We start from the raw sequence: 27,786 nt of genomic DNA, 5'->3' as shown, positions 1-27,786 counted from the left end.
TCGCCTCAGTCACTGTTCCACTCTGCTGCATGAGCTATAGTTCCTTTTTTAGCGAATTTGTATTGCCGATATACCACGTAATTTACTTGAATCGTAAAAGGTTTCATTAGCCATGGCATGTGGTCATTATAAACGTTCAACCTAGCATTTTACTCTTTTCCTCTCCCTCCATCATTGGGAGCTGGGCTTCCTGAAGCCTCCACACTTTATTAATGTGAATGTACTTAGGTGTGCCGGAAAGCCACACCGAGTCGTACGACTTGCATTCAAAATATCCCGTATTTGTTTATGTTTTCCGCCGATCAATGACGAGTTGGAGGATGAGTGGAAGGAAACCGAAGCACCCGCAGAAAGTCCACGGCTCGCGCGAAGGAGGGGGCAACACTCTATCCCCGTACAGATTGGAAACAGATGGGAAATGAGTCCACTCGCTACACCACCTCCTACTAACAAATGCAGCTGTGCACGCTGAATTTGCTTTATCACACTGGGTAGCAACCGAGTGTACAGGTGGTGGAATTGCTCCAGGGACCGCAGTCCGATAATTAGCCCAAAGAGCCAGGTGCAATGTATACCTACACGCTACACCAGGATAGGAAGAGGACTGGAAGATTGGGGGGTGGGGGGGGCACTGGTCATTGGCAAGGGGCAGAGCACCACCGGCTTTAGGCGTGGGCAATGTGTCCATTTCTCGAGGGTGGTTTGGGTTATTGGCTATGGTTTCATGAGGGTGTAACTTTAGTTCTGGTTAGTTAGGAATAGCGTTAGAGAGGTTTAGGGTTAGTCAGGGTTAGTCAGGTTTGGGGTTAGGGCTCGTAAGGACTAGGGTTCGTCAGAGTGAAGGTTAGTTAGGGTCGGCAATGTCAAGTGCACATGGCGTGCTCATCACGTGGTGCTCCTGTTAAAAGCGTTCCCTCGATCTGAGCAGTTGCAGTCAGACAACCGGCTACATTCGGTATGAATAGCCTTTGCCTACATCGTTGGGAGACGTGATGGGGGCAGCGAGAGAACATGGGCCACCACCCCCTCGTATCATTCCGAGCACCAAGGTCCATGGCAGCCATGCTAAGACTTGTGGCTGCCAACCGTCATCCATCTCAACATTTAAGCGGAAAAAGGTCCCTTTTGGTAAAACCTTTATTTAATCGATATATCCCCACACCGACCTATTGCTAGCAAACAGCAACACATGTAAACCATTGCATATTAAATGTTACGTTTAAATGTACTGTGTGAGTTGTCTTTTTTAGTTTGTTGTCCTTCTCCGCACCTCCAATTGACACGATTGGCTACGTGCAGTGCGAACGAGGTTGAACATTCGTCTATGCCGTACCACGAGCATTCATCTCTGGAAAAGCATGTGCTGAGACCGAATATCTAAATTATCTGTATGACCAGAGGCACTGAAACGTTATTGTTGTTGTTTTGGTTTAAAATGCCCACAATGTTACAGTTAAAACATCTTAAGTTATTCTTTTGAATAGCTTATCGTGCAAAGAAATTAGGACCACAAAAGTGTTTTCAATGTTAGAACACCGATTAGTTCCTATTATGGCCGACTAAAAAAAAATCAACAAACAGAAAGAATGTGTTGCCATCTGCTGGCAGGACAGAGTATAATAGAGTGCTGTTCTGTATATAGAATTATTACTCTTTGGTTCTTTCGGTAAAAGTCACGTAGGTATAAAATAAAATAGATCACGACGTTTCGGGCACAACACAAGCGTCCGTCATCATATGGGAAAACCCGAAACGTCGTGATCTATTTTATCTTATACCTACGTGACTTTACCGAAAGAACCAAAGAGTATGGATTCCCGCAGTCACGAAAGCTTCAAATCAATAAAGAATTATTATTCGCAAGGCAAAAGATTTAAAGTATATCCATTTCGTGGACTATGTACAGTAACAACATCTGCTTGAGCCCTTCTGCTTTCTTTTCTCCGTGCTTTCTTGAGCAGGTGAGCCAGGCTCCTGACCTGTGGGTAAAGTGGAATACAACAAGAACGTCAGCCATGAAGACAAACATACGGCGGAATTTTCACCGATCTCGAGCCGGTGTGTCTCTCTCTGAATGCAGGGCACGCATTGTGCCTCCCAATAATTGTTTTTATTTGCGGGGACATTGCATTGTGGCTTCCTAGAAAAGAACAACAAATGACCGACAATTAATCTAAATTGAGTTCATCGCTTTCCACAGTCACGCAGGTGACTTCAGAAACTTATTTGTATAGGTGTGAGCATTTACCTGACCCTCGCAGCTCCCTGCAAAGCGGCCCTCTCTCACATATAAATTTTGTGCACCCACGATTCCTAATGGGTGGGACAAAGCGAACCACTGCCTCTAAAAATATAGAAGTCAAACTCCGCCTATGGTTTTAAACAATATTACAATAAGGCACCTTGAGCATATGCCTCTCTTTAATAAAGGTTAATTGTGGCTCATTAACAACGCCTTCCCTAGATCTAACACTGAAAGAACACGAGTGTTTTTCATTATTGGGTGGAAGTATTGTGACAGGTGGTGCGTGTACGTTTTAACGGAGGAAACGTTTCTATCCAAAAATCATGCTGATCTTTGGAAACTGAAACTTCAAAGTGAGGCGTTTGCGATATTGCACTGTTACAGAGTTTTTAATTCACCTTTTTTGGCTGAACAAGTGCAATATATATTTAAACCAAATAGGATGGATACAAATATAGGCCTTCCAAAAGAATTGTCCTGCGTGTGAAGATAATAATTTTAATTCAATAAATGCATTTAGGATTACGATTAATATTCTTAGGTTTTTTCGGTAAAGTCACGTAAGTAAAAAATTTAAATTAATAAAAGTAAAATAAAAATAAAATAAAAATCACGACGTTTCGGAGGCAACACAAGCTTCCGTATTCAGGTGAAGCTTGTGTTGCCTCCGAAACGTCGTGATTTTTATTTTATTTTTATTTTACTTTTATTAATTTGAATTTTTTACCTACGTGACTTTACCGAAAAAACCTAAGAATATGAATCCTTGCAGTCACGAAAGCTTCAAATCTAGGATTACGATTAAAGCAATGCTCAGATTGTAGCAGATGCTGCAGTGGTGTGTAATGGTTAGCAGCACACTGAGCTTGCAATCCAGAGGTCCTCGGTTCGATTACTCGGCTCAGCAGTTGAAACTATGGGGGAAAGTTCCTTAAATCTTCCCTGCCTAGGAGTATAAATGGGTACATCGGTGAGTTCAATTTCGATTTAAAGCTTTCGTGACTGCAGGGATTCATCTTCTTGGTTCTTTCGGTAAAGTCACGTAGAAGGGAAATAATAAAATAATAAAAATTCTTAAAAATAAAACATAATAAAATAATTCTCACGACGTTTCGGCCACAACGCAAGCAGTCTTTCCGACAGACCTGTTCTTCACCTGAGGACGGCTGCTTGCGTTGTGACCGAAACGTCGTGAGAATTATTTTATTTGTATTATTTCACTTCTACGTGACTTTACCGAAAGAGCCAAGAAGATCGGTGAGTTCATTAGCAGGTCTCCTTTGGTGGGGTAAAGACGTTTGCCCAGCATGGCAGCATCGGCCAAACAAACCTATAGAGGGCACTCGCGAGCACCCTCTTCGTGTAGAGGCTTCCACCAGCAATGGCATGAGCAAAAAATTGTAGGGCTGCCCCATTAGGATTTCCCTTTTTACACGCTTTCTTTCGTTGTTGTTGTATCCTCAAATCTTGTAACTCAATTTTAACCCACTTCCCAATGTGGTTATCGACTGCAAACTTGGTATACTTATGTCATACTGATGACAATACTATATTCTATCATAAAAAATATATATTTTTTAACATTCTTCTTTATATGTTATGTTTCAACTGGGGTCTAATTGTCCACAGTCATCTGACGTTGGCTGTAAATGACCATGGCCTCTTACGTTGTGGCAAGCTTCGGGGCCACTTCCTGGAATTGTGGAGTTCTGCAATTACTAGTACATTAATAAAAGCGTGTTTAAAAAAAGTTTTTTTTAATATTACTTATCTTTCTTTCAAGTTCAGGTACTGCTTAACCCTGTCACATCCGATTCCGTTCTGGAATCAGATTTTTTATTATTATATATTTATCGTTACATCTTCAGGTCGGAAGACGTACCCGAGGCTCTGACAAGGCCATGCGGGAGGGCGCATGGCACAGTCTGGCACCAGCTATTATAGAAGTTCTCTGCGGTGAGTACACCGTCTTTAAAAACAACGGCGCTATGCCTCTCCAAATAAGATGAACGCTGAACCGCTTGCAGGTTCCGGACATTCAGCGGTGAACGAGACACCCCACCAACTTCCAGATGTCTCGGAGCGGGAAAGGATTACTGCGCGGGGAAAATGCAAATGCATTGGAGCAAAAAACCCACCTGTTGCATCCACGTACGCACCAGGCCGCCCCCACCCCCCACCGCATAGCCTCTCTGGGCTCAGCCTTGCCACTGTCTTGCAGGATGTCCGGCCGCGGGGGCAGGAGGCGGAGGGTGCGGGTACTGCCCATAGTTGGCATTGGGGGGGACGTAGTAGGTGGGCTGGTGGGGATAGAGAGTCTGGTCCCCTGGAAACGCCTCTCTGTTATGAGGCTCTTGGACTGCACAGAGGGAACAAGAAAGCGGTTGCGTCGTTGTGCAAATTTGCAGCACGTTGATTAATTACTCACAAACTACTAAACCGTTTGACTTGCATCCCACTGGGATTTTTGCACACAGCGTTGGTGTATGGTGTTTTTTCTGCAATATTTTGCTGTCTTTTCTTGGATTTTCTGTTTGCACTTAGTCACATATTCACTTTAAGATGTTTTCTTGTTCATGTTTTAGTTTTTTGTTTGTTGCGGTTGCACCCGATTCAAGAGCCGAATGGCTCACAGGGCGATACCTAATAAATGAACTTGAACTTGAGAATTTTTTAAAATAGAGCAACATCACCCCCTGCTGGCGAGCTTTTGCCAGTTTTAAGGCAGGCGCTGCTTACACCTTGTGTCTCAGAGACAGCTGCCACTGTGGGGATTTCCATGAATAATCTGCAGCAGGGCAACGAAATAGTTGCGATGACGTGTGATGCAAGGCGCTTCAAGTTGTTGAGCCATTTCAATGCAATACAGTAAATACAAATCCTTATCCTCACGTTTTGTTTCAACTTGGCATGTTAAAATTCTGGGGGTGGCGGCAATGCAATTTCTGTAATCCGGCACTGTGGAGGCGAGGGTTGGTGGACCTCAAGTTGAAAATAGTATTCAGTTTAAAACGTAGACTTTCGCGACCAATATCATCCTTAATAGTGTTTTTTTGGGTTATATCGCAATGATAAAAAATTTCGTTAAACCCGCCACCACCCGACACAGCCAATTAGTAAGGTTTGTCACGTAAACAGAACGTGCCAATTCGTTACTAGTACAGCACACCGGTGTGTTGGAGAGCAAATCCACAACATTTTGTTCGTGTTAAAAACGCAAGGTTCAAAAATACACATATATTTTTTTACCATTAAATTGTCTAAGGTAAATCAAAAGTAAATAGTTATTTAGTCGGTAAGCGATCTCTTTATATTTAATATTTTTTTAAGTCAACGTGATCCCAACCTCCAGCCATGCAGGAGGCGGGGAGGATGATGCAATGTTCCCATGACCACTCGGATGCAAGCTGATCTGGTGTACGGACCTGGCAAGTGCGTCTGGCACGCGATTCACAGTGCGACGTTACCAGTCCTAGCAGACGAATAAATTTTTTTCGGGCTGCGTGGTCCCCTAAACGAATGGAGCTGCACGGTTAAACACGGGCTGCCCTCGGAACCAGTTGTGAGGTCACACGGTTAGTACAGAAGGGACACCCAGTCAATGGAATACTCGCCAAGGTCAACTTCAAGACTGTGTGTTTTTTTCATAGAAAAATTTAAGATGGAAGTGACAAACGGAATAGATTATTGCCTGTGACCGTGTAAGCTAACCCCAGAATGCATTAAACCTTGAAAAATATTAAAAAATGGCACGAGGGGGTAGGTAGGATGGAGGGGAAGGGACCAATCCCAAGGAGGTGCACGGCTTTTATAATTAAATACAAACATGGCAAACATGTACACGTACAATAGGTCATTGCTTAGACTAGCATAATTGAATCCAAGCATATGTAAAAGATTAATTCATAATAAGTGCTTTTTACATTAACCTCTAAGTGCCACTTCCTGCCACTCCCTGCTCCGTTATGGATGCACATTCCTTTTAAGGCCCAAGACTGGAAAATTGGTCACGAAATCCTCCGTGTTAAATTTATGTTAAACCGTATTTAAATAAATACATCGAGTGGGAGGGGGTTTTGGGTGATGGATCCGGACAGGCCATAGGGCAGCAGTCCATCGGGCAAATTGCTGGTGGGCCGGTCAATTTCCAGGGCCGGTGGGCTGTGGGAAAATTGCAAATGTGATCAGAGTCAAAAATATATATACCTATTATTATTTTTATATTTCACTGCCTCTGTGTATGCTTCATTGCTTATTTACGCTTTCAGTTGGCATCGAGTCCCATATTCGGCAGCCCTAAAGAATCACCGGCCCATCTGTTTGTTGGACGAGCCCAAGTGGGTCAATGAGATCGCGCGGCAAAACCACGCCAATAAGTTACATCGTAAATCCTGCTACGAGAGTACAGTTTGTCTCACAACCCATTGAAACATTTTAATAAATGATTTCCCATAGCCCGAATTTGGGCCGGTTTGTTTAAAAATGCCTGGCACGATTTTTTGTCCCAGTCTTGGTCACTGGGAGGAACCCAATCCACAGAGCCACACAGCTTTTGAAGCTGGGTCGCCGTTGGAACATGCAGGGCTCGCGCTTGCCCTCCATCGATCATGGAAATGCAGCACGAGCCTCGCAGTTCATCAACGGTGGGAGGAGGAGATGAACCCGGGCCGGCATGCATCTCGTGAACCATTCCTGGGCTTGAAGAAGTTCTGGTTCCCCTATGGTCGTGGAAGAAGATGCATCGGAGGGGGAGGTCGCCCTCCTCCCGGGGGGGTCTTACTGTGCACGAATGCGTAGGGTTGCTGCCGGTGGCGGTAGTAGTAGCAACAGGAGCAGCAGCGGCAGCAGATGAGGACCACAAGCAGGAGCATCAGGACTCCGACTCCCGCCACGATGCCCAAGAAAACGCCCGATCTTGGGAGATGAAATAAAAGTGAAGGTGATGAGCAATGAGATGCTGCTCATCTCTTTTTTATTGCCACTCGTGAACATTCCACATTCCTATGGCGGGGGGGGGGGCGAGTCTTTACATTTGACAACCAACGTTGACTTCCCCACAAAATGATGTTTATTGTATCATCTCTGGACGATGGGCTGAGTAACCCCCCCCCCCCCCTTACGGAATGTGAACTCGCAACCTTCCGATTGCAAGCCGCTCGCTCCATCACCGAGCCACCTGGTGGAGGAATTTTACGTTTTCACTTACCGTTTAAAATTAAGTTCTCCAGGGTGGAATATTAACATCACTATGGGCTAATGAAACGGTTGTTTCTAGAATTTGCCCAACGAGAGCCTCGTCTTTGTCACTACTCCTTTCCTTGTTTTCAACTAATCAAATGCAGGACACACGTATCCGGCTCGCAGCCCACACTCGTCGTGGGCTGCGAGCCAATCTCCCCTCCTTCTCTCAAACTCAGGTGCCACTGCGTTTGGGACGTGTGTCCGCGGAGTTTCTGTACCTCCTCCCTACGTCGTGAGTTATGCTCTGTATTGGGCTCTGATTGAAATATCATTTGAAAAAAATATATTTTTAAATACAGGGGCCGTTCATAAATGACGTCACGCACCTAGGGGGGGGTGGTCAGACATTTGTGACGATGTGTGACGAGGGGGGGGGGGTTTGAGAAATGTGACGTCACATCAAAATGCGCAACTTTAAATAAATATAGACAACACGTTCTACTTAATTAAATAGACTTTTTTACTAAATGTTTTCTCCTACAACATCAGAGTGCAGCGCCACATTAAATACGCCCCACAATGACAATAGTTTAAAGCGATTTGAAGCATGTTTTTTTTTGGGAAGGGGGGCAGAGCTTTGTGACGTCATATTTGAGGGGGGGGTCTGACTTTTTGTGACCCCGTGTGACGAGGGGGGGGGGGTCAAAAATCGTCCAAAATCGCGTGACGTCATTTATGGACGGCCCCACAGGACGTCGCATGTTGTCCGACTGTCACACATCCACCCTGTCCAATTAACTGCCCCCCACCCAGTTCATTATTTGTGTAGTCGTAGCTGTCATCTTGTGGTTGGGGAGCGATAGTCTAGGGGGTTAGCGGACTGCGCTACAAACTCGGCAGACCCGAGTTCAATTCCCGCTCACGGCCAACAACGGTGACAAATATCTGAACCGGTCCTGGTGGGCGTGGGCCTCTCCAAGGTCGACTCAACCTCAAATGAGTGCGGTGTGTAAACATGGCCACTAGAGAGACAAAGGCGGACGGGTATTGTGCTGGCCACCCACCCCCCTCTCGTGTGCTGTGCCGGCCTTCATAGGTGCTACTCGCTAACAGCACTTGCCCCAACAGTCTGTTAAGGCTGTATGAGGGATCTTTGTCATTGGATGTTCACAATTTCAATCTATTCACAATCAGTAATGTTATTTTTAACCTTTAATAATTAGCTTCCTCTGAAAGCATGGTAAAGCATATTCGCGTGTGTGAAGCAGTCTGCTCTTTTACTTTGATCAAGTCAGCTTATTTATGCACGGTGTAACTGTCATTTTCTATAGATGTTCACATATCAGGCCTTTCGACATATTCGCATATAGGTAAAGTCCCCCAACGAGTTGGATTCAGCCCAATGTGCTGCATATCAAAATCTTAAAACTCAACCTAAAATAAAATAAGTCAAAATATGCACGAATAATTTGTCATTTGTAACGTGTTGGTAATGACCCTGCTTCATATGTTCTGTAGAAGGATCACTTATATTTTAAAATGTGTTGTGTTTTTGTTATATGTGCTTAAGCACAATTTCAAACGCAGTATCACAAAAAAATGTGTAAAGTGCCATCGGCAATATTATTGGTTAATGTTGTGTTGTGTATACAACGGCACAAGCTGTCAAGAAGTTGTCCTGCGATCTCACGTGCAGCGCTAACAAACCTCATATGGAACATGTTGCAGATCTCCTGATGAAAGTCACTGATGCGCAGGCTGTTAGTGATGCAGCAGTAGACACCGTTGCAGTCACCGCAGCAGAAGGTTGGCCAGATGCATGGGATCTCAGGGATGTACATCCCCTCCGCCATCTGATGAGCCAGGCAGTTGCCATCCCCCCAGGCCACACCTGTCAGGAACATTCCAGGTTCTTAGTGCAATTGCAATAAAAAAAAACATTGAGAGATGCACGCTTGGAATTCAAGAGGCAGAAAGGGGAAACCATTGATTCGAGAACGCATGCCGGTTAACAAAATCATGATATCTATTGAGACGGGTAAGCGGGCTTGGGCAGGACACATACTCTTAGTTTTTTCGGTAAAGTCACGTAGGTAAAAAATTTAATTAAAATTAATAAGAAATAAAATGATATTTTATTAAATAATATTTTTATTAATTTTAATTATATTTTTTACCTACGTGTAAAGTCACGTAGGTAAAAAATGAAATGAAATTAATGAAAATAAAATAATATTTAATAAAATAATATTTTTATAAATTTTAATTTCATTTTTTACCTACGTGACTTTACCGAAAAAACTGAGAGTGTGAATCCATGCAGTAACGAAAGCTTCAAATCTAGAATTGGGTAGGACACGTCGCTGTAAGGGACGATGGATAAGAATAATAACGGCGGCAGCAGCAGAGGAATGGAACGTGTCCAAGGGTATGTCCGCCGTGGAGATCGAGCGATGAGATCGGTCGAGTGCAGGTGCAGCATCGCGGGGTCGTGAGAAGTGGAGGCGGCATGGGGAGGCCTTCATCCAGCAGTGGGTTGATCATGGCTGATGGTCATATACTATCCTCATAAGAGGATAGTATATGACCAAATGTGCAAACCAACAACGTAACAAACATATTCTTGGTTCTTATTCATATTCTTAGGTTTTTTCGGTAAAGTCACGTAGGTAAAAAATTAAAATTATAAAAGTAAAATAAAATAAAAATCACGACGTTTCGGAGGCAACACAAGCTTCCGTCTTCAGGTGGAACCGTCACAGCCCGACAGCTGTATCAAGTACTTGATACAGCTGTCGGGCTGTGATAATTTTTTACCTACGTGACTTTACCGAAAAAACCTAAGAATATGAATCTCTGCAGTCACGAAAGCTTTAAATCAAAACGTAACAAACAATTGAATTTAATTCATTATTGGATGTTTTCGTGTTAAACAGGGCCCCATCTTCAAAATGAAGTTTCCTCACCATTAGTGTCTGGCACCTAATTCGTATTTGTTGTTAACAAGCCTGACTGAATGTCAAAACTGGCCCAGAGCTTGTTGAAACAGATGTCGGTGGATAACACTGATTGGGAAAGGCCGTGAGTCGTTAGACTAAAACACATACATTGTATTTTCTTACAGAGAGACAAAGAGATATATGCAGTATTCAATTACACTGGTCAACACACGTTTTCTGGCATAAGGTTTTAAGGTAATTTTGGGGTGATGATTCCAAATCTGACATCAGTTTTTGTCTATCACATCAGGTTGTTGAGATATCAAATATTGCATTTTCAATAAAAACTGCAGAAGAAAAATATTAATTAAATGTGGATATCTACATAAAATGATATTATAAACACACTATCCTAAAAATACAGCACCATATTTTAACACTAAAACAGTCACTGACTCGCAACAACTTGCAATCATAAGTGACAGAGTTAATTTCGGGTAAAATCAATGAAAATGGGGTATGCCGATAGCATAAAAATGAGATGTGATAGAGCAAATCTGAGATCAGATTTGGAATCAGCACCCTGAAATTAGTCTAAAACAGCTGCAAAAAGTCCAGTCCAGAAAAAAAAATTGTTGACCAGTGTCATTAATCATATTAACGCCCAACTTTATCCGTGATGAATATGATGAACGCTGCACTTCCCGTCGTTTTCACGCAGGGGGCGCTGCAAACCTACACGTGCCCTGTGCATGAACGACGGAGGCGCAGGAACAGACGTTCGATTACGTTTGAATCGATCTGCTGACGGCGGTCTTCTCGCACGGCCAGCAGCTCTGTGTCAAGTTTAAAGTGTATTTATTAGGTATAGCCCTGTGAGCTATTCGGTTCTTGCAAACAGAAAATCCAAGAAAAAGACAGCAAAATATTGCAGAAAAAGCACCGTACACCAACACTGTGTGCAAAAATCCCAGTGGGATGCAAGTCAAACAACAACAACAACCACAAGACAACTTAGATTAAGGCCATCCGTCTAACTCTGTACTACAACAAACAAACATGGCCAAACCAAAAAACTTTTCGAAAATCACCAAAATAAAGCCATAAAAGCAATGAAACAGTGGTCATAGGAACTGTGACCGAATTTTCACAATAAACGACGTAAACAACATGTACTACCAAACTCTGCAGCCATATCTGGCTGCATGAGTCACCTTATCTTGATCCCGCAAACCCAAACAGGTGAAAGTCCGCATCGAACCGAACCCCCATCAAGGACATCTACTTAACGACGAGAGAAAATTAACACGAAATGTCGTTTTCAATTAAGTCTTCCAGATGTAAAATGATGTTTATATATAAACAACTTTCTCTATCTTCTTGGTTCTTTCGGTAAAGTCACGTAAAATGGAAATAATAAAATAATAAAAATAAAACATAATAAAATAATTCTCACGACGTTTCGGCCACAACGCAAGCAGCCGTCCTCAGGTGAAGAGCAGGTCTGTCGAGAAGACAGACTCTCGCCGAAACGTCGTGATAATTATTTTATTATGTTTTATTTTTATAATTTTATTATTTCCATTCTACGTGACTTTACCAAAAGAACCAAGAAGATGAATCCCTGCAGTCACGAAAGCTTTAAATCGAAATATAATCACCTTCCTGATGGTAATCACCTTCCTGATGGTAATCACCATAATAGTGGTAATCCATCAATGTCATAATCATATCATAATCTTGTTTTGTCTTCTTCATCATTGCTGTCACCGTGATGTGTACGTGGGCCTCGTAAAGGTTTGAGAGCAGCCAGTTCTTGCTCCAAATTTTACAAACAAATGCGTGGAAAACGCATGAACTTGTGTGGAATGGGCCTCCACCTTGCCCTGTTCCAGTGCTTTCTCTATCTGTCTATGATGAACGCTGAGAGAGAGAACGAGGCGATTCGGTGTTGATTCCCAAAATCCACTTGGCCCCCACCGACACGACTTTGCCATTTGTTTTGCGACGACGACAATTTCCCATTCTCCCCGCATACGCTATCACAATCAACAAGTCGCAGGGACAGACGTTCCATTACGTTGGTAAGCGCACAACTTTATCTAACTTTCTATGATGCTCTTACTCTGCAGGTTGAACCTAGGAATTGAGTGTGCAACTTCACGTTATTTTAATTAAAGGCCTGTGACAAAAGTGCATTTGTTGGAGCTTCATTGTCTCAAGCTTACACATCTAACCGGGTCTCCATTTGACTTTGTATTGTCTAAGAAGTCCACCCACACCTCAACTTCCACAAACTCCTGGGAGTTGCCTCGCTCTGCCTCACAGTCAGAATTCTCCTCTTGCTTCACGTTGCCTCCAAGATTTGAAGTTTTCGTGACTGCAAGGATCCATGCTCTTGGTTCTTTCGGTAAAGTCACGTAGGTAAAGAAAGTTATAAATAAAAAATAAAATATAAATAAAAGATTCAAATAAATAAAGATGTATTTATTTTAAATACATTTTATTTCTTTTAAATATAAATAAAAGATAACTCAATTAAATGTTATTTATTTGATGGTTGCCCATTCATTGCGACTTAGCAACTCACTTTTACAATGGGAAGTTGGACAAGAACAAATTGGTTTCAGAATTAATTTCCGGGTTTTTTTTTCAATCCACGATACAGGAACGAAACATTCCCTGAGGCTTCTAGAGACCCGAGTAAAATCAACATGCCCCTACAAAACGCGTTTCTACAGTGGAGTTTTCAATTGCATAATAAGAATTCCACAAATGCAGGAAGCGATACGATTTTTGTTTGTTTCTTATAAACTGCAATACTCCACACAGCAAGTTGAATTACCTTAAGCTTCGCACCAGCATGAGACTTCACAAATGGCCCACCTTAATGAGTTATCTAACTTGGAGTGGCACGTGTTGTGCAAACGTGATGCACAATCCATTGCCTCTTCCGGGGCATGGTTTGAACATTTCACTTTCACAGTACAAATGAAAGGTGGGAGGAATCCCCTGCCACTCGACGCTCCTTATTCTTCGTGTACTGTGCCCCTTTGTTAAGGGTCATTGACACACACTGCAACGCTACAAGGAATCTGCACGGCGTGTTTATATTCGCCGAGAACATAGCTTCGCTTTGGGGCCGTCCATAAATGACGTCACGCGATTTTGGACGATTTTTACCCCCCCCCCCCCATCGTCACACGGCGTCACAAAAATCAGACCCCCCCCCTCAAATATGACATCACAAAGCTCTGCCCCCCCATCCCCCAAAACCATATTTCCATTTTGAAAATAAAACATGCTTCAAATCGCTTTAAACTATTGTCATTGTAGTGCGTATTTAATGTGGCGCTGCACTCTGATGTTGTAGGAGTGTCGTTATAACAATTAGTGTTGTTATAACAATTCTATATTTATTTAAAATTGCGCATTTTGATGTGACGTCACATTTCTCAACCCCCCCACCCCCCCTTTGTCAAACATCGTCACAAATGTCTAGGTGTGTGACGTCATTTATGGACGGCCCCTTTGACCTTATTCTAAAAGAGGTAAAATGAAGGTTACAAAACACGGACGACTAAACTGGACTTTCCAGTTGCGTGGAGGGGAGGGATACGCCCAACAAGGACACCAAAGCGTCGCGCACAGGCCCGATATCGCTGCCGATACCTGCCTTAGGGGGCCGTCCATAAATGACGTCACGCACCTAGGGGGGGGGGGAGTCAGACATTTGTGACGATGGGGGGGGGGGGGGGCGTTGAAAAATGTGACGTCACATCAAAATGCGCAACTTTAAATAAATATAGACAACACGTTCTACTTAATGAAATAGACGTTTTAATAAATATTTTCTCCTACAACATCAGAGTGCAGCGCCACATTAAATACGCACTACAATGACAATAGTTTAAAGCGATTTGAAGCACGTTTTACTTTTTTGGGGGGGGGGTCTGACTTTTTGTGACGCTGTGTGACGAAGGGGGGGGGGTCAAAAATCGTCCAAAATCGCGTGACGTCATTTATGGACGGCCCCTTACCCCATCTGTCCTGTGAGATGGCACATAAACAACAGCTCGAGGAGGCGCTACTTGCTCCGTGCGATCATTATAGCACTTCTGCTGTCAAGGACTTGGCCAACAAAGGACGTGGGCGAGGACCTTTGGATGAGTTGACAGAGGTGAGCTCAATGTGGGAGCGCTACCATCCAGCACGGGGCCATCGGATAGAGCTCAGGAAAGGTCGTATTAAGTCCTCGTAAAGCCATAAAGATCATGTTGCTTGCGTTAATGTGGGGGGGGGGGGGGGGGGGTCGGCACACATTGGCAGATCCTATTATCGAGACATTCTAAAACTAAAACATTGCTCCAGATATCCACGAAATTACACGCGGTTTGACACTGATAATAGGGTGATTGCTGTCCCACTTTCAGAAAATCTAAGTATCCGTGAAAAATGCAGATAATCAGAATGAATGTACCACGTGGTTCTGGCGTATAAACACGGAATGTAGGGTGTCGGAGCTTGTGCAGATCGACTGGGGATGTGGATAATTTTTGTAGAAAATATGGCAGATAGGCGTTTCCCTGTGCCCTATACACACGTGTGCATCACGCACTCAAAGAAGCACTTTAATTAATATCCAAAATGTCAGTGTCTCGCTGCAGGACATCTTCCTTTTATGCATTTTATACCATTTTAACCAGTTCTCCCTTTGCAAATGAAACGTCTTTCCTCTCGTCTCCTGGTTAACTTCCCCCTAACGAAGTCTCACATCTGCATAACCAGCGTAAATTGTGGAGGGGGGGGGGTTATCTCTGAACAGACTTCCTGAATTACTCGCCAAATCCCTTTGTGAGATGACACACATTGAATAATGTAGATAAATAACAAAACGTTCACTATTATACGTCATCAGAACCATGGTCAATCCACTGCTGGATAAAGGGCTCTCCAAACCGCACACAAGCTGATGTCAGCACTCCATCTCCAAGATGCGATCTTGGGCACATTCACTCCATTCCCCATCACATCATCACCACTGGCCGGGCCGATGATGATGATGTGACGGCGATGGTGATGATGTGACGATGGTGATGATGTGACGGCGATGGTGATGATGTGACGATGGTGATGATGATGATGTGACGATGGTGATGATGATGATGACTAAAGAGCAGCCAGCCGAACAAAATCTCGACACCCAACAAGGAGGCGTTAAAACACATTCCTGCGGAGGGAGCTGGTAGGAACGTTGGGTTGCTCGGTCAATGGCCAGGGTCAACGGCGGCGTGGTGTATTCCGCAAATATGGCCCACTATGAGGGTATGCACAAGCCGGCGGGAGTAGGTTAAACGTTGAGTTTTATAAGGGCACCACGGGGTGACCAGCCCCTCCACACCCAGCCCCACCCCTCTCACCCCCCACCCAACCCCACCCCTCCCACCCTCCACCCAGCCCCACCCTCCACCCTCACCTCCCCACCCAGCCCCTCCCCACCAGCTCCTCCCCACCCTCCCCTCTCCACCCAGCCCCACCCCTCCCATTTTTGGATACAAATGTATGACCCCCCCCCCCACTAGGTGCGTGACGTCATTTATGGACGGCCCCTTAAAATATATATATTTTTAAATAACACAAAACAACTAAGACGTTTCGATCACAACACAAACGATCGTTATTTCCCTTGCACCTATATCTACGTGACTTTACCGAATGACCCAAAGAATGTGAATCCCTGCAGTCACGAAAGCTTTAAGTCGCAAGCTACAGCTTCTCCAAGTTCGGTTTTGGCCTCCTCTTCCACGCCCTCGAGGCGTCTATAGGAGAGATTTTAGAGTCGAGCACCCACATTGTGTTCCCTCCACCACACGGCGGCCTGCCGAATTGCCGAATTGACTTGCTTGTGCCATGCAGCAGAGGGGACAGCTGCAGTTTGGGGAATTGCAATTGTTTCAAATGCCGCGCCCGGAGATCGAACCTGGATTGCAACGTCCGGAAGTGCATGCTAAACCAGCATCCCGAAACATGATTAACTGTACGTACGCATCAATATATACATGTGGATCGTATTTCCTTCCTTACAGTAAAAAAAATATATTTTTATTTTTAAATAACCTTTTATCTTAAAACATAACCTGTTAATTTCACTTTGCCAGAAAGCTTACGTCGGCAGTGGCAGAGCATGCTTGTTAACAAGGACACTCAATTGATTTTGATAACGTTGAAGTGTTGTGTAAAACGAATTATTACTGGCCAAGACTAATTAGAGAATCCATTGAAATTGAGAGAAACAGAAATAACTTCAATCGCTCTGACAGCTACAGGCTTCACCATTGGAACCTCATTTGCCAGTAAAAAATATGATAATAGTTTTTTTTTTACCCTTTTATCTGGCAACAAAACTGACAGGCTTAGTGCGGCCTGGAAGCGTATTATTAAATAAATACAATTACAATTCCTTATAAGGGAAACAAATACCAATGCATAACAATTGAATGATTACCAATCTATAAAATTGCAATGCCCTCCCCCTCTTTGCCTCGAATCACTGCCCCAGATTGAATTAAATGAAGACGTCACCCTGCTGAGGCTGCTCGATTTAAGACCGGAAGCAACAGGAGAGCTTCACCATTCTTGCCCGATGAAGCTGATTGTAATTACCAGCGAAACGTCGGACTACTCACATTTTAAAATGCTGTTGATTCTCTCTTCAACACACCGGTGGGCTAAAGAAGTGAATTATTTCGTCCTTTGAAACAACACGACACTTTTTTTACTGTTTGGCCGTGTCGGGTGGTGGAGGGTTACGACACATTTATAAATAACGCGATCTGACCCAAAAACCTTTATTATGAAGCTGACACTCTCGACCTTACAGCAGATGGCAACGTTCCCTTCGACAGCGGCTGTCGAGAAGCAAACGTCGTGACACCACAACATGAGAAATGATTGCCCCCCCTCTGCTTCGCTTTGCACAGAAGGCAAAAACTCATCAACGACACGAACATTCAGGCCCGCCACACATCGCGAGCGCTCTCCTTTACTCACCAACGAGACCCAGGACGCAAACGGACAGAGGCAGCAGGAACTGATGCGCGTTCAGAAACATCGTCGGTGGCGTTTTCGCGTTGGCCGTGTTCCGCTCCAGAGGACTGAACGCCAAACGCAGATGCAGGCAAAGCCGCTGTGGGTCAGAAATGTGTGTGTGGGCGAGGCGATGCGTGTTCCTAGCCTCCCCCCCCTCTCTCTCGCGCCTCTCTCTGCGTGTGTGTGTAGGGTTGGGTTGTTTCCCGGAGTCGGTCGACGTGAATGCCAAGAAATGACTCTGGATTCTCACTCGCGTGGCAGTCTGATTGGTAGAATAAATCCAGTGGGGGTGATGATGATGATGATGCCGCCGTCTGCGTTGTTCATGGTGCACACGTGCACCATGAACAACGCAAACAAGAACTGAACGCATCCGTCAATTGCACGAAAAGAAAGAATATATCTTCTTGTTTCTTTCGGTAAAGTCACGTAGAAGGGAAGTAATAAAATAATAAAAATAAAACATAATAAAACAATTCTCACGACGTTTCGGCTACAACGCAAGCAGCCGTCTTCAGGTGAAGAAAGAATATATATCCTGTATTTTTGTTCTGTACAGTACTGCTAAGAAGGTGGTGTGGTTTAAGCATGTATTGAGCATTCCCTTGCTGCTGCAATGCCAACAGTATATGTTTAATTACACAAACTGGTTTGTGTATTCTTGGTTCTTTCGGGGAAGTCGCGTAGAAGGGAAATACTAAAATAATAAACATAAAACATAATAAAATAAAATTCTCACGACGTTTCGGCCACAACGCAAGCAGCCGTCCTCAGGTGAAGAAAGCTGTTTGCGTTGTGGTCGAAACGTGATAATTTAATTTTATGTTTTATTTTTATTATTTTATTATGTTCTATTTTTATTATTTTATTATGTTTTATTTTTATTATGTTTTATTTTTATTATGTTTTATTTTTATTATTGTATTATTTCCCTTCTACGTGACTTTACCGAAAGAACCAAGAATATGAATCCTGCAGTCACGAAAGCTTTAAATCGAAACTGGTGTGTGTTCGTCACGATTTTATTAAGCGTCAACTCCATGAACCTCTACCGTGAAGTTTCTTTCAATGGCTTTTTTACATCCCAATTTATTTAATGTTTCTGTAACTTGATTGTAATTAATTATGCGATTAGTATCAACAATCTGCCCGCACAAGGCCAAGGGCACTCACAGACTTTAACACTTTATCAGCACAATGATACCTTTCCATACTATGTTACCGTATTTGTATTTTTATATTATATAATATAGCTATTTAAAATTTAATATTTTATTTTATTAAATTTATTTACATACTTTAGCCCCTTAGTATTACCTTTAGTATAGTTAGACTTGTACACCACTTCGTTAAGATTTAAGATTCCAATGTGTTGAATGTATGCACCTTCCTGCCAAAGGAAATTCGTTGTCTGTGCGAACTTTCATGGCGAATAAACCCTTTCTGATTCTGAGCCAACTTACGCTACAGTGAATGTATTATATTTTAAATATATTTATGTTAAGCAGTTTCTTTTTATTTTGACAGTTATTTTCTGGCACGATTATGTTTGATCTTGATTTGAAGCTTTCGTGATTGCAGGGAATCCATACTCTTGGTTCTTTCAGTAAAGTCACGTAGGTAGAAAATCAAATAAATCACGACGTTTCGGGCGCAACACAAGCGTCATCATGTCCCACCTGATTTATGTTTGCTTCACCCACTGTACTTTTGTTCCTGACGATGTGATGACCCGGCTCACATGCAAATGACTCATCCTGATGTCTTGAGTTAAATAAAACTAAAACTTACAACAATAAAATAATGTTGTCACACCCAACAAGGAGGCGTAAAAACACATTCCTTGCGGAGGGAGCTGGTAGGAACGTTGGGTTGCTCGGTCAATGGCCAGGGTCAACGGCGGCGTGGTGTATTCCGCAAATATGCCCGACTGTGAGGGCAGGCACAAGCCGGCGTGAGTAGGTTAAATGTTGAGTTTGATCAGGGCACCACGGGGTGACCAGCCCCTCCCCAACCAGCCCCACCCCTCCCACCCCCCACCCAGCCCCACTCCACCCTTCCCTCCCCACCCAGCCCCTCCCTCCCCACCTAGCCATTCTCTCCACGACGGACGGACGGACACAATAATCCCTGGTGGGCAGTGTGGAACCTGCTGTTCCTACCTGTATAACACTCTAGGTAACTGAGACTCACACACACGTACACTCACTCTCAGACTCACACACACGCCCACTCACGCTCACACTCTCAGACCCACACACACTCACGCTTACACTCTCAGACTCACACACACACACTCAGCCTCAGACTCACACACACACTCACTCTCACACTCTCAGACTCACATACACACACTCACTCTCACACTCTCAGACTCACACACACACTTACATCTCACACTCTCAGACTCACACACACATACTCACTCCCACACTCTCAGACTCACACACACACTCAATCTCACACTCTCCCACTCACACACTCACTCTCAGACTCAGACTCACACACACATACACTCACTCTCACACTCTCAGACTCACACACACACTCACTCTCAGACTCACACACACACTCACTCTCAGACTCACACTCACACTCTCAGACTCACACACACACTCACTCTCAAACTCACACACACACACACTCACTCTCACACTCTCAGACTCATACACACTCACGCTCACACTCTCAGACTCACACACACTCACGCTCACACTCTCACACACTCACGCTCACACTCTCACATACTCTCAGACTCAGACTCACACACTCTCTCACACTCTCAGACTCACACACACATACACTCTCAGACTCACACACACTCACTCTCACACTCTCAGACTCACACATACTCACACTCTCAGACTCACATACACATACACTCACTCTCAGACTCACACACAGACACTTACTCTCACACTCTCAGACTCACACACACACTTACTCTCACACTCTCAGACTCACACACACACTTACATCTCACACTCTCAGACTCACACACACATACTCACTCCCACACGCTCAGACTCACACACACACACTCACCCTCACACTCTCAGACACTCACACACACACTCATACACTCTCAAACTCACACACATACACTCGCTGTCAGACTCACACACACACTCACTCTCAGACTCACACACACACTCACCCTCACACTCTCAGACTCACACACACACTCACTCTCACACTCTCAGACTCACACACACACTCACTCTCACACTCTCAGACTCACACACACTCACTCTCACACTTTCAGACTCACACTCACTCTCACACGCTCAGACTCACACACACACTCACTCTCACACTCTCAGACTCACACACACATATACTCACACTCTAAGACTCCCACACACATACACTCACTCTCACACTCTCAGACTCACACACTCACTCTCACACTCTCAAACTCGCACATACACTCACCCTCACACTCTCAGACTCACACACACACACTCTCACGCTCTCAGACTCACACACACACACTCACTCTCACACTCTCAGACTCACACACACACTCTCACGCTCTCAGACTCACACACACACTCACTCTCACACTCTCAGACTCACACACACTCTCAGACTCACACACACACACTCACTATCACACTCTCAGACTCACACTCACTCTCAGACTCTCAGACTCACACACACACTCGCTCTCACACTCTCAGACTCACACACACTCTCACACTCTCAGACTCTCACACACACACTCACTCTCACACTCTCAGACTCACACACACTCTCAGACTCACACACACACACTCACTCTCACACTCTCAGACTCACACTCACTCTCAGACTCTCAGACTCACACACACACACTCACTCTCAGACTAACACACACATACACTCACTCTCGCACTCTCAGACTCACACACACACACTCTCTCAGACTCAGACTCACACACTCAGCGCGGCGTTCGGGGGGGGGCAGTTTGATGATTGGGCATGTTTACCCCCCACCCTCCCCGACATCGTCAACCAATCGCGGCGTTGCTCGGTATTCGGTGGGGAGGGGATTGCATGAGTGGGCGTGTTTATACCCCACCTCTACCAATGGCGGCCCCGCTCGGCGTTTGGGGGGGGGGGGGAGTTGGATGATTGGGCGTGTTTACCTTCCCCCCACCCTCCCCGACATCCTCAACCAATCGTGGCCCTGCTCGGCGGTCGGTGGGGGGTGCATGGGTGGGCTGCATTCCGATGCACGACAGACAAATAATCCCTGGTGGGCAGTGTGGAACCTGTTGTTCCTACCTGTAAAACGTTGAGTTTTATAAGGGCACCACGGGATGACAAGCCCCTCCTCACCCAGCCCCTCCCCTCCCTCCCTCCCACCCCCCACCCAACCCCACCCTCCTCACCCAGCCCCTCCCCACCTTCCCCACCCAGCCCCTCCCCACCCTCCCCACCCTCCCCACCCAGCCCCTCCCCTCCCTCCCCACCCAGCCCCTCCCCACCCTCCCCACCCAGCCCCTCCCCACCCTCCCCACCCAGCCCCTCCCCACCCTCCCCTCCCCACGCAGCCCCACCCTCCCCACCCAGCCCCTCCCCACCCTCCCCACCCAGCCCCTCCCCACCCTCCCCTCCCCACACAGCCCCACCCTCCCCACCCAGCCCCTCCCCACCCTCCCCACCCAGCCCCTCCCCACCCTCCCCTCTCCACCCAGCCCCACCCAGCCCTCCCATATTTGAAATGCACGACGGACAGAATAATCCCCCGTGGGCTGGTGTAACCAGGAGGTTACTACCAGTAATATTGTATCAGCTGCCACCATCGCCATCACGCATTACGGCTGATGTACCGTATTCGTATCCAATACAATCTTGCAATGATTTGCCAGTGTACAGTACGGTGTTGCAGTGCATTCATGTTTTTTCTGCAAATGTGATTCGTTATCCAGAAAGACGGGAGGGGGGAGCTTGAGATGATAAGCACCCATTTTGCGTGGGTGTGGTGAAGCAATACATGATGGCACGTGAAGTGCGAAACATTTTCCAGCTAAAGTACAAATAAAACAAATTCTGTTTGGGGCTCATCCCCCAGCTGACCAGCCATAGACAACGTGCACAAGAAGGAGAGATATGTATTTCCACTACAAAACTTTTTGACAGCGGCATTGTATGACATTCCACGATGAATTCGTGTTGCATACACCAGAAGTCTCTGTTCCCCCCCACCATCCTTAATCGGACAAATACACCAGAACTCTGTGCTGAATGTGAATGACATGGTACTAATTTGAGATCTGGGTCCTAAATCAAAACTCTGTTGCACAGCAGCTGCAGATATGAATGGGCATGAGACAAAGGTGATTGTGTGGCTTCATGCCAGAGCGCCCAGGCACCAGGTCGGCTGAGTACAGTACTCCTGCATTCAAATGAAGGGCAATGACACGTGATTGAACCAGGGTTTTCAAGTAGAGTGAGTTCATGGTCTCAGTCTGTTTTACCAACAAACTACCAGAAACTATAACATTTGTTTTGTAAATTCAACTGGCACATTATGGTTCCGAGGGTTTAAAAAATGTGTAATCACCATGTGATAAACGCGTATTATATTGCAGGCCACGTGAGAGATGTACTAGAGGTGTGAATATAAGGAGAACTAACATGACCCACAAGTGGCTCTAACGTGCTCAAGAGGCACTTCTATAATGTACCGTCATGTACTGTTCACTATGAGATTTGAGACTTGACAAGAGATTTCAAAATTGGAATATATTTGAGAAAATGCATTGGATGCCAAAAGAAAAACTAAGTTATGGCATGCTCATTATCGTGGGGCAATCCCCATGATTCCCAGCATGGAATCACTATTCTATTCTCAGAATCAAATACAAAATGAGGGCTTGTTTATATACCTTACGAAAACGTGTTGGTTTTCCTGGCACACTAAGCTCAAAAAGAGGATGTCCTGGGAAAACCGGGACAGGTTACCACCACGACCAGGCCCAGCTCGCCCTCCCATCTTGCCCGAATGCCAGCTCTGAATCAGAGTGGCATTTGATGATTGCGGCCATCTAGAATCAGCCTGAATTGCCCCTCTGCGTTGCCTGGAATTGGCGATACTAAGCTAAGCATTGCCGCAGTTTGGTCGACGCGTGTCTGCGCGAAGAGTCGAAGTAGCATCACAACCGAATCATCCCATTCTATCTTCTTGGTTTTTTCGGTAAAGTCACGTAGAATGGAAATAATAAAATAATAAAAATAAAACATAATAAAATAATTCTTACGACGTTTCGGCCAAAACGCAAGCAGCCGTCCTCAGGTGGAGAACAGGTCTGTCGAGAAGAACCAAGAAGATGAATCCCTGCAGTCACGAAAGCTTTAAATCGAAATCATCCCATTCTAGTGCACACATCTTCCATGACTGAATCCGTGTTAGCATCCCACTCACCAACTTCCGAGGAAATTTTAACTAAAAGGGCTCACCCACGGAAACATCGTGACGCCTGCAGAAGAAATCGCTCAGCTCTTTAGTAGCAGTCATTTCATTTGTTACTTCGCCCTCTGTCGACGCGTGGAACGTAGTGCAATACCAGAGAGAGCTTTGTACTGCTGACGATAATGACGGCGTTAAAGACTACGGCATCATGACGTAATTCGTAACTATAATCACCTTATTCTTGGTTCTTTCGGTAAAGTAACGTAGAAGGGAAATAATAAAATAATAAAAATAAAACATAATAAAATACAATTCTCACGACGTTTCGGCCACAACGCAAGCAGCCGTCCTCAGGTCTGTCGGACAGCCCTGTTCTTCACCCGAGGACGGCTGCTTGCGTTGTGGCCGAAACGTCGTGAGAATCGTATTTTATTATGTTTTATTTTTATTATTTTATTATTTCCCTTCTACGTGACTTATCGAAAGAACCTAGAAGATGAATCCCTGCAGTCACGAAAGCTTTAAATCGAAATATAATCACCTTCCTGATGGTAATCACCATAATAGTGGTAATCCATCAATGTCATAATCATATCATAATCTTGTTTTGTCTTCTTCATCATTGCTGTCACCGTGATGTGTACGTGGGCCTCGTAAAGGTTTGAGAGCAGCCAGTTCTTGCTCCAAATTTTACAAACAAATGCGTGGAAAACGCGTGAACTTGTGTGGAATGGGCCTCCACCATGCCCTGTTCCAGTGCTCCCTTTGCCAGTTTTCCTAAAATCACAATTGATGCGACTCCATCCATCCTAACCCCAGGCACCTTTGGCCATTCCACAGTCGTGGAAAGAGTCGTGGTTGGTGCCATTGTGTGGATATTTGTGTAGAATTGGCCGCACATGAATTACAAAATGCAGAACGACTCTGTAGGGTTTTTTTTGTACAGCTGTGCTTTGGTAGAACCCAAAAACACATTGAGAGCTGTTTTCCATCTCATGTGAAAACGGCCATCGGTCTGCCAAAGAAAATGGCGGAGGAATGAAAAAAGTGGCTAAAAAGCAACACAAATTAGACCCATAGTCTCATTGGGTTCTCGCATAGTTGAAATCAAATAAAAGTAAAAAGTCTCTCCTGCTTTGTCCCGAGAATGTATAGAGTTTTCCACGGCATTCTTGGAAATCCAACCAAAACGCCATCCCTTTAAAAATGTTGAATTATCCCACGAATGTGACTCAGCCCCTTGGGAGTGTGTCGCATGATCCTGGCAGCGGCTTTTGGCTAACCATCAAACAAAGACGGTCGCTGCGTCGCGCGCTTTCAGGTGTGCTTCTGCGGCCGTCTGGAATGCTCTTCCTTCCGATATTAAGAAGCCACTGGAGCTTTTCACTTTTAAATAATCTAGATTGAGAACTCATCACTTTAGAAATGCTTTTTGTGTTTACTTTGTTATCCTTTCCCCGCACTTCAGAGGAGCACGGGTGGCTACGTACGGTGCGAAAAAAGTTGAACATACATTCGTGGAAGAGCGCATGCACAGTATGCCACTGTCTCAATGTGCACTCCGATGCGTTACAATTCTGCAGCATGACACGTTTGAGACGTATAGTATCTGAAGTAAGCTGTGCGATGGCTACGATGCAAACGGATTGCATGTAGCATTGGAGAATGTGCAATACTGACAGGTTTGATGTGTTTTCACGATGGATCAGCTTAGCTGCGGCTTGTGAAAGGGTCGTGTAAATCTTGAGACGTGCACATCACAGCACAGGTCTGAAGTTGTGGCTTGTATGGACAAAAAATACTTTCATTCGCTAAATGCATATTTATTTGTTACACAGTCCGCAAGACAATCGCTTGCTGTAAAATCACTTGCCAGGCGTTTATATTTTCAGTGCTGTCCGATGTGCCATGCCTTTCCATCTTTCTTTTATTTCTCTTGTCATTTGCTGGGAGTACATCACAAAGAGAGCCGGCAAAGTGAAAACATACCACGTGGCCACATGGCCTCTGCTGCTCACACAGCTTGAGAATGTACCTGTTTTTGCCAAACAACAGATGCCTCCGGGTAAGTGAAAAAAAAACGTGATTGTGCATTTAATTAGCCAGTTTACCCTTGCGTGTGTAGTGGTGATAACTACTCTCTGTTCGCAAGCTGTGAGAGAGCGGATCGTAAACAGGGTTTTCCCGCTCGATCAAACGGTCAGGGTCAAATGGGGTAAGGTCGGATCCAAACGCCAGATTGGGAAGGACCAATCGGAGGGTTCCACAAGGTGGCCGGGGATTGGACAACGCGGCCACGAACCGGTATAAAAGCCGGAGCGCTAAGAGCTCTTGGCCAGTTCTGCTACACGAAGACCCAAGTCGGCCGAAGACATCTAGGACCCTGGACCAATCCCTCCAGCCCTTATCAGGGCTAGGGCTCAGTGTAACCAGTGGTCGGGGGAGATTAGGTCCTGGATAGGGAGGACCCTGGCTCCCAGCCTTCCTGCCCTTGTGAGGGCGAAGGTCCTGAGCGACCAGAGGTCGGGGACCCGCCGGGCCAGCGGCGGGTCGGTGTGCCTCCCCTAGGTCCAAGCCGGAGGACGCTAGGATAGCGGGGAGACTAGATAGCCTGCCCAGTCCGGAGGCTGTACCTCCTTAGAATAGGAGCTAAGCGTGAGTGTGGAGCTGTGCAAGGTCTGGAGGCTGTACCTCCTCAGGGTAACGGGACCGTATACCCCTTTGTGTGTGTAGGGGACTGTATTAAAGACAATAAACAGTGTGCCATAAAGAAGTTTATTAGTCCGTCCTTTACAATACTACACGTGCATGAAATCTAGAGCATATTGAATGTAAAATTCAGCACGCAGGAATTGCGTATTGAATTAGATTACATGTTTGGGTGATATGATGTAGTTTTGTTCATAGATGAGACTACCCTTGAATTATATGTATTTTAATATTTTTTCCCCCATTTCTTTGTAAAACCAACAATCATCTGAAGTTGGCTAAGTTAAAGGTGCCACTAACCATGTGTACTATTTCTACATTGACACCGCGATATCACGACTGGTTCTGAGGTCGCCCAGCTAAAAGCGCGTAACCTCTCTATGAAAGTGAATGAAATTATGTGCCCGCTTTCTGAGCCCATCTTTAATCCTTTTTCGTGAGGAGGGCACAACTGAGCCCTCATGGCGTGGGCGCTTTTTGAGTTTTTTTTTGTTTCCACTGGCCATTTGCCATGCCGAGCTGAGACCAAACCATGATAACCTGGCTTCGCAAGCTGTCTGGATCTGACATGGTGCCAGCCACGCAGGGCCAGCAGCCGGGAAAGTGACACCATCACTTTGTGTGTTGCCAGTCAGTAAACCGTTAGGACACAGCATCACCTTGTCATCTACTTTGTGTACAATGAGTGCGACTTTATTACACAGAAAGTGCGTGCCACAAATGAACCACAATACCTTGCTGAATCTCGTCAAGGAGCATAAATCCATCACGCGGAATTCGGGTCGTTCCTCGCTGCGGCTTTTGGCTATCCATCGAACAAAAACGGCCACTCCGTCGCCCGCTTTCAGATGCGCTTCTGTGGCCGTCTGGAACGCTCTTCCTTCCGATATTAGGAAGCCACTGGAGCAAGGCACTTTTAAATCTAAATTTAAAACTCATTTCTTCAGAACGGCCTTTTACGTTCAGTTTGTTGTTCGTCCCCCACACCTCCGGTTAGCACGGTTGGCTACGTTCGGTGCGAAAGAAGTTCAACCACACATACATACATATGTACGTGTGTCTTGACAAGTTCATTGGCGTGATATTATCGGCTCGGCTCGGCTCTGCTTCTGCAGTGGAAAAAAGAACCTGTGTCCTCCTGAGCTGTTCTGGCCTGGCTTGGCAGGGCCCCCTGGCGCTAGCTCAGTTGTACACCAGAATCAGAGTTATTGGGTCAGCCCAGC

General features: G+C 45.1%; 1 protein-coding gene across 2 annotated transcripts; it reads right to left on the bottom strand.

The window, feature by feature from the left end:
* Positions 1–1,121: 1,121 nt before the first annotated feature.
* Positions 1,122–17,611, bottom strand: LOC133342649 (protein shisa-4-like). 2 transcript variants are annotated; one of them, XM_061551934.1, is made up of 5 exons: positions 17,416–17,611; positions 9,134–9,317; positions 7,026–7,159; positions 4,380–4,604; positions 1,122–1,979 (listed from the first exon to the last, which is right to left on the bottom strand). In XM_061551934.1, exons 1-4 carry the CDS (start codon positions 17,474–17,476, stop codon positions 4,444–4,446), a joined length of 540 nt encoding a protein of 179 aa, XP_061407918.1. In that variant the 5' UTR covers positions 17,477–17,611; the 3' UTR covers positions 1,122–1,979; positions 4,380–4,443. The 2 variants fall into 2 exon arrangements, with proteins under 2 accessions (XP_061407918.1, XP_061407917.1); XM_061551933.1 differs by having other exon boundaries at positions 4,384–4,604; positions 17,416–17,607.
* Between the last annotated feature and the right edge of the window lie 10,175 nt (positions 17,612–27,786).

This window comes from Lethenteron reissneri, chromosome 15 (assembly GCF_015708825.2).
Source record: "Lethenteron reissneri isolate LAM-NWPU_2019-01 chromosome 15, ASM1570882v1, whole genome shotgun sequence".
Taxonomy (NCBI): domain Eukaryota; kingdom Metazoa; phylum Chordata; class Hyperoartia; order Petromyzontiformes; family Petromyzontidae; genus Lethenteron; species Lethenteron reissneri.
This window is presented reverse-complemented; position numbering and strand designations above follow the sequence as displayed.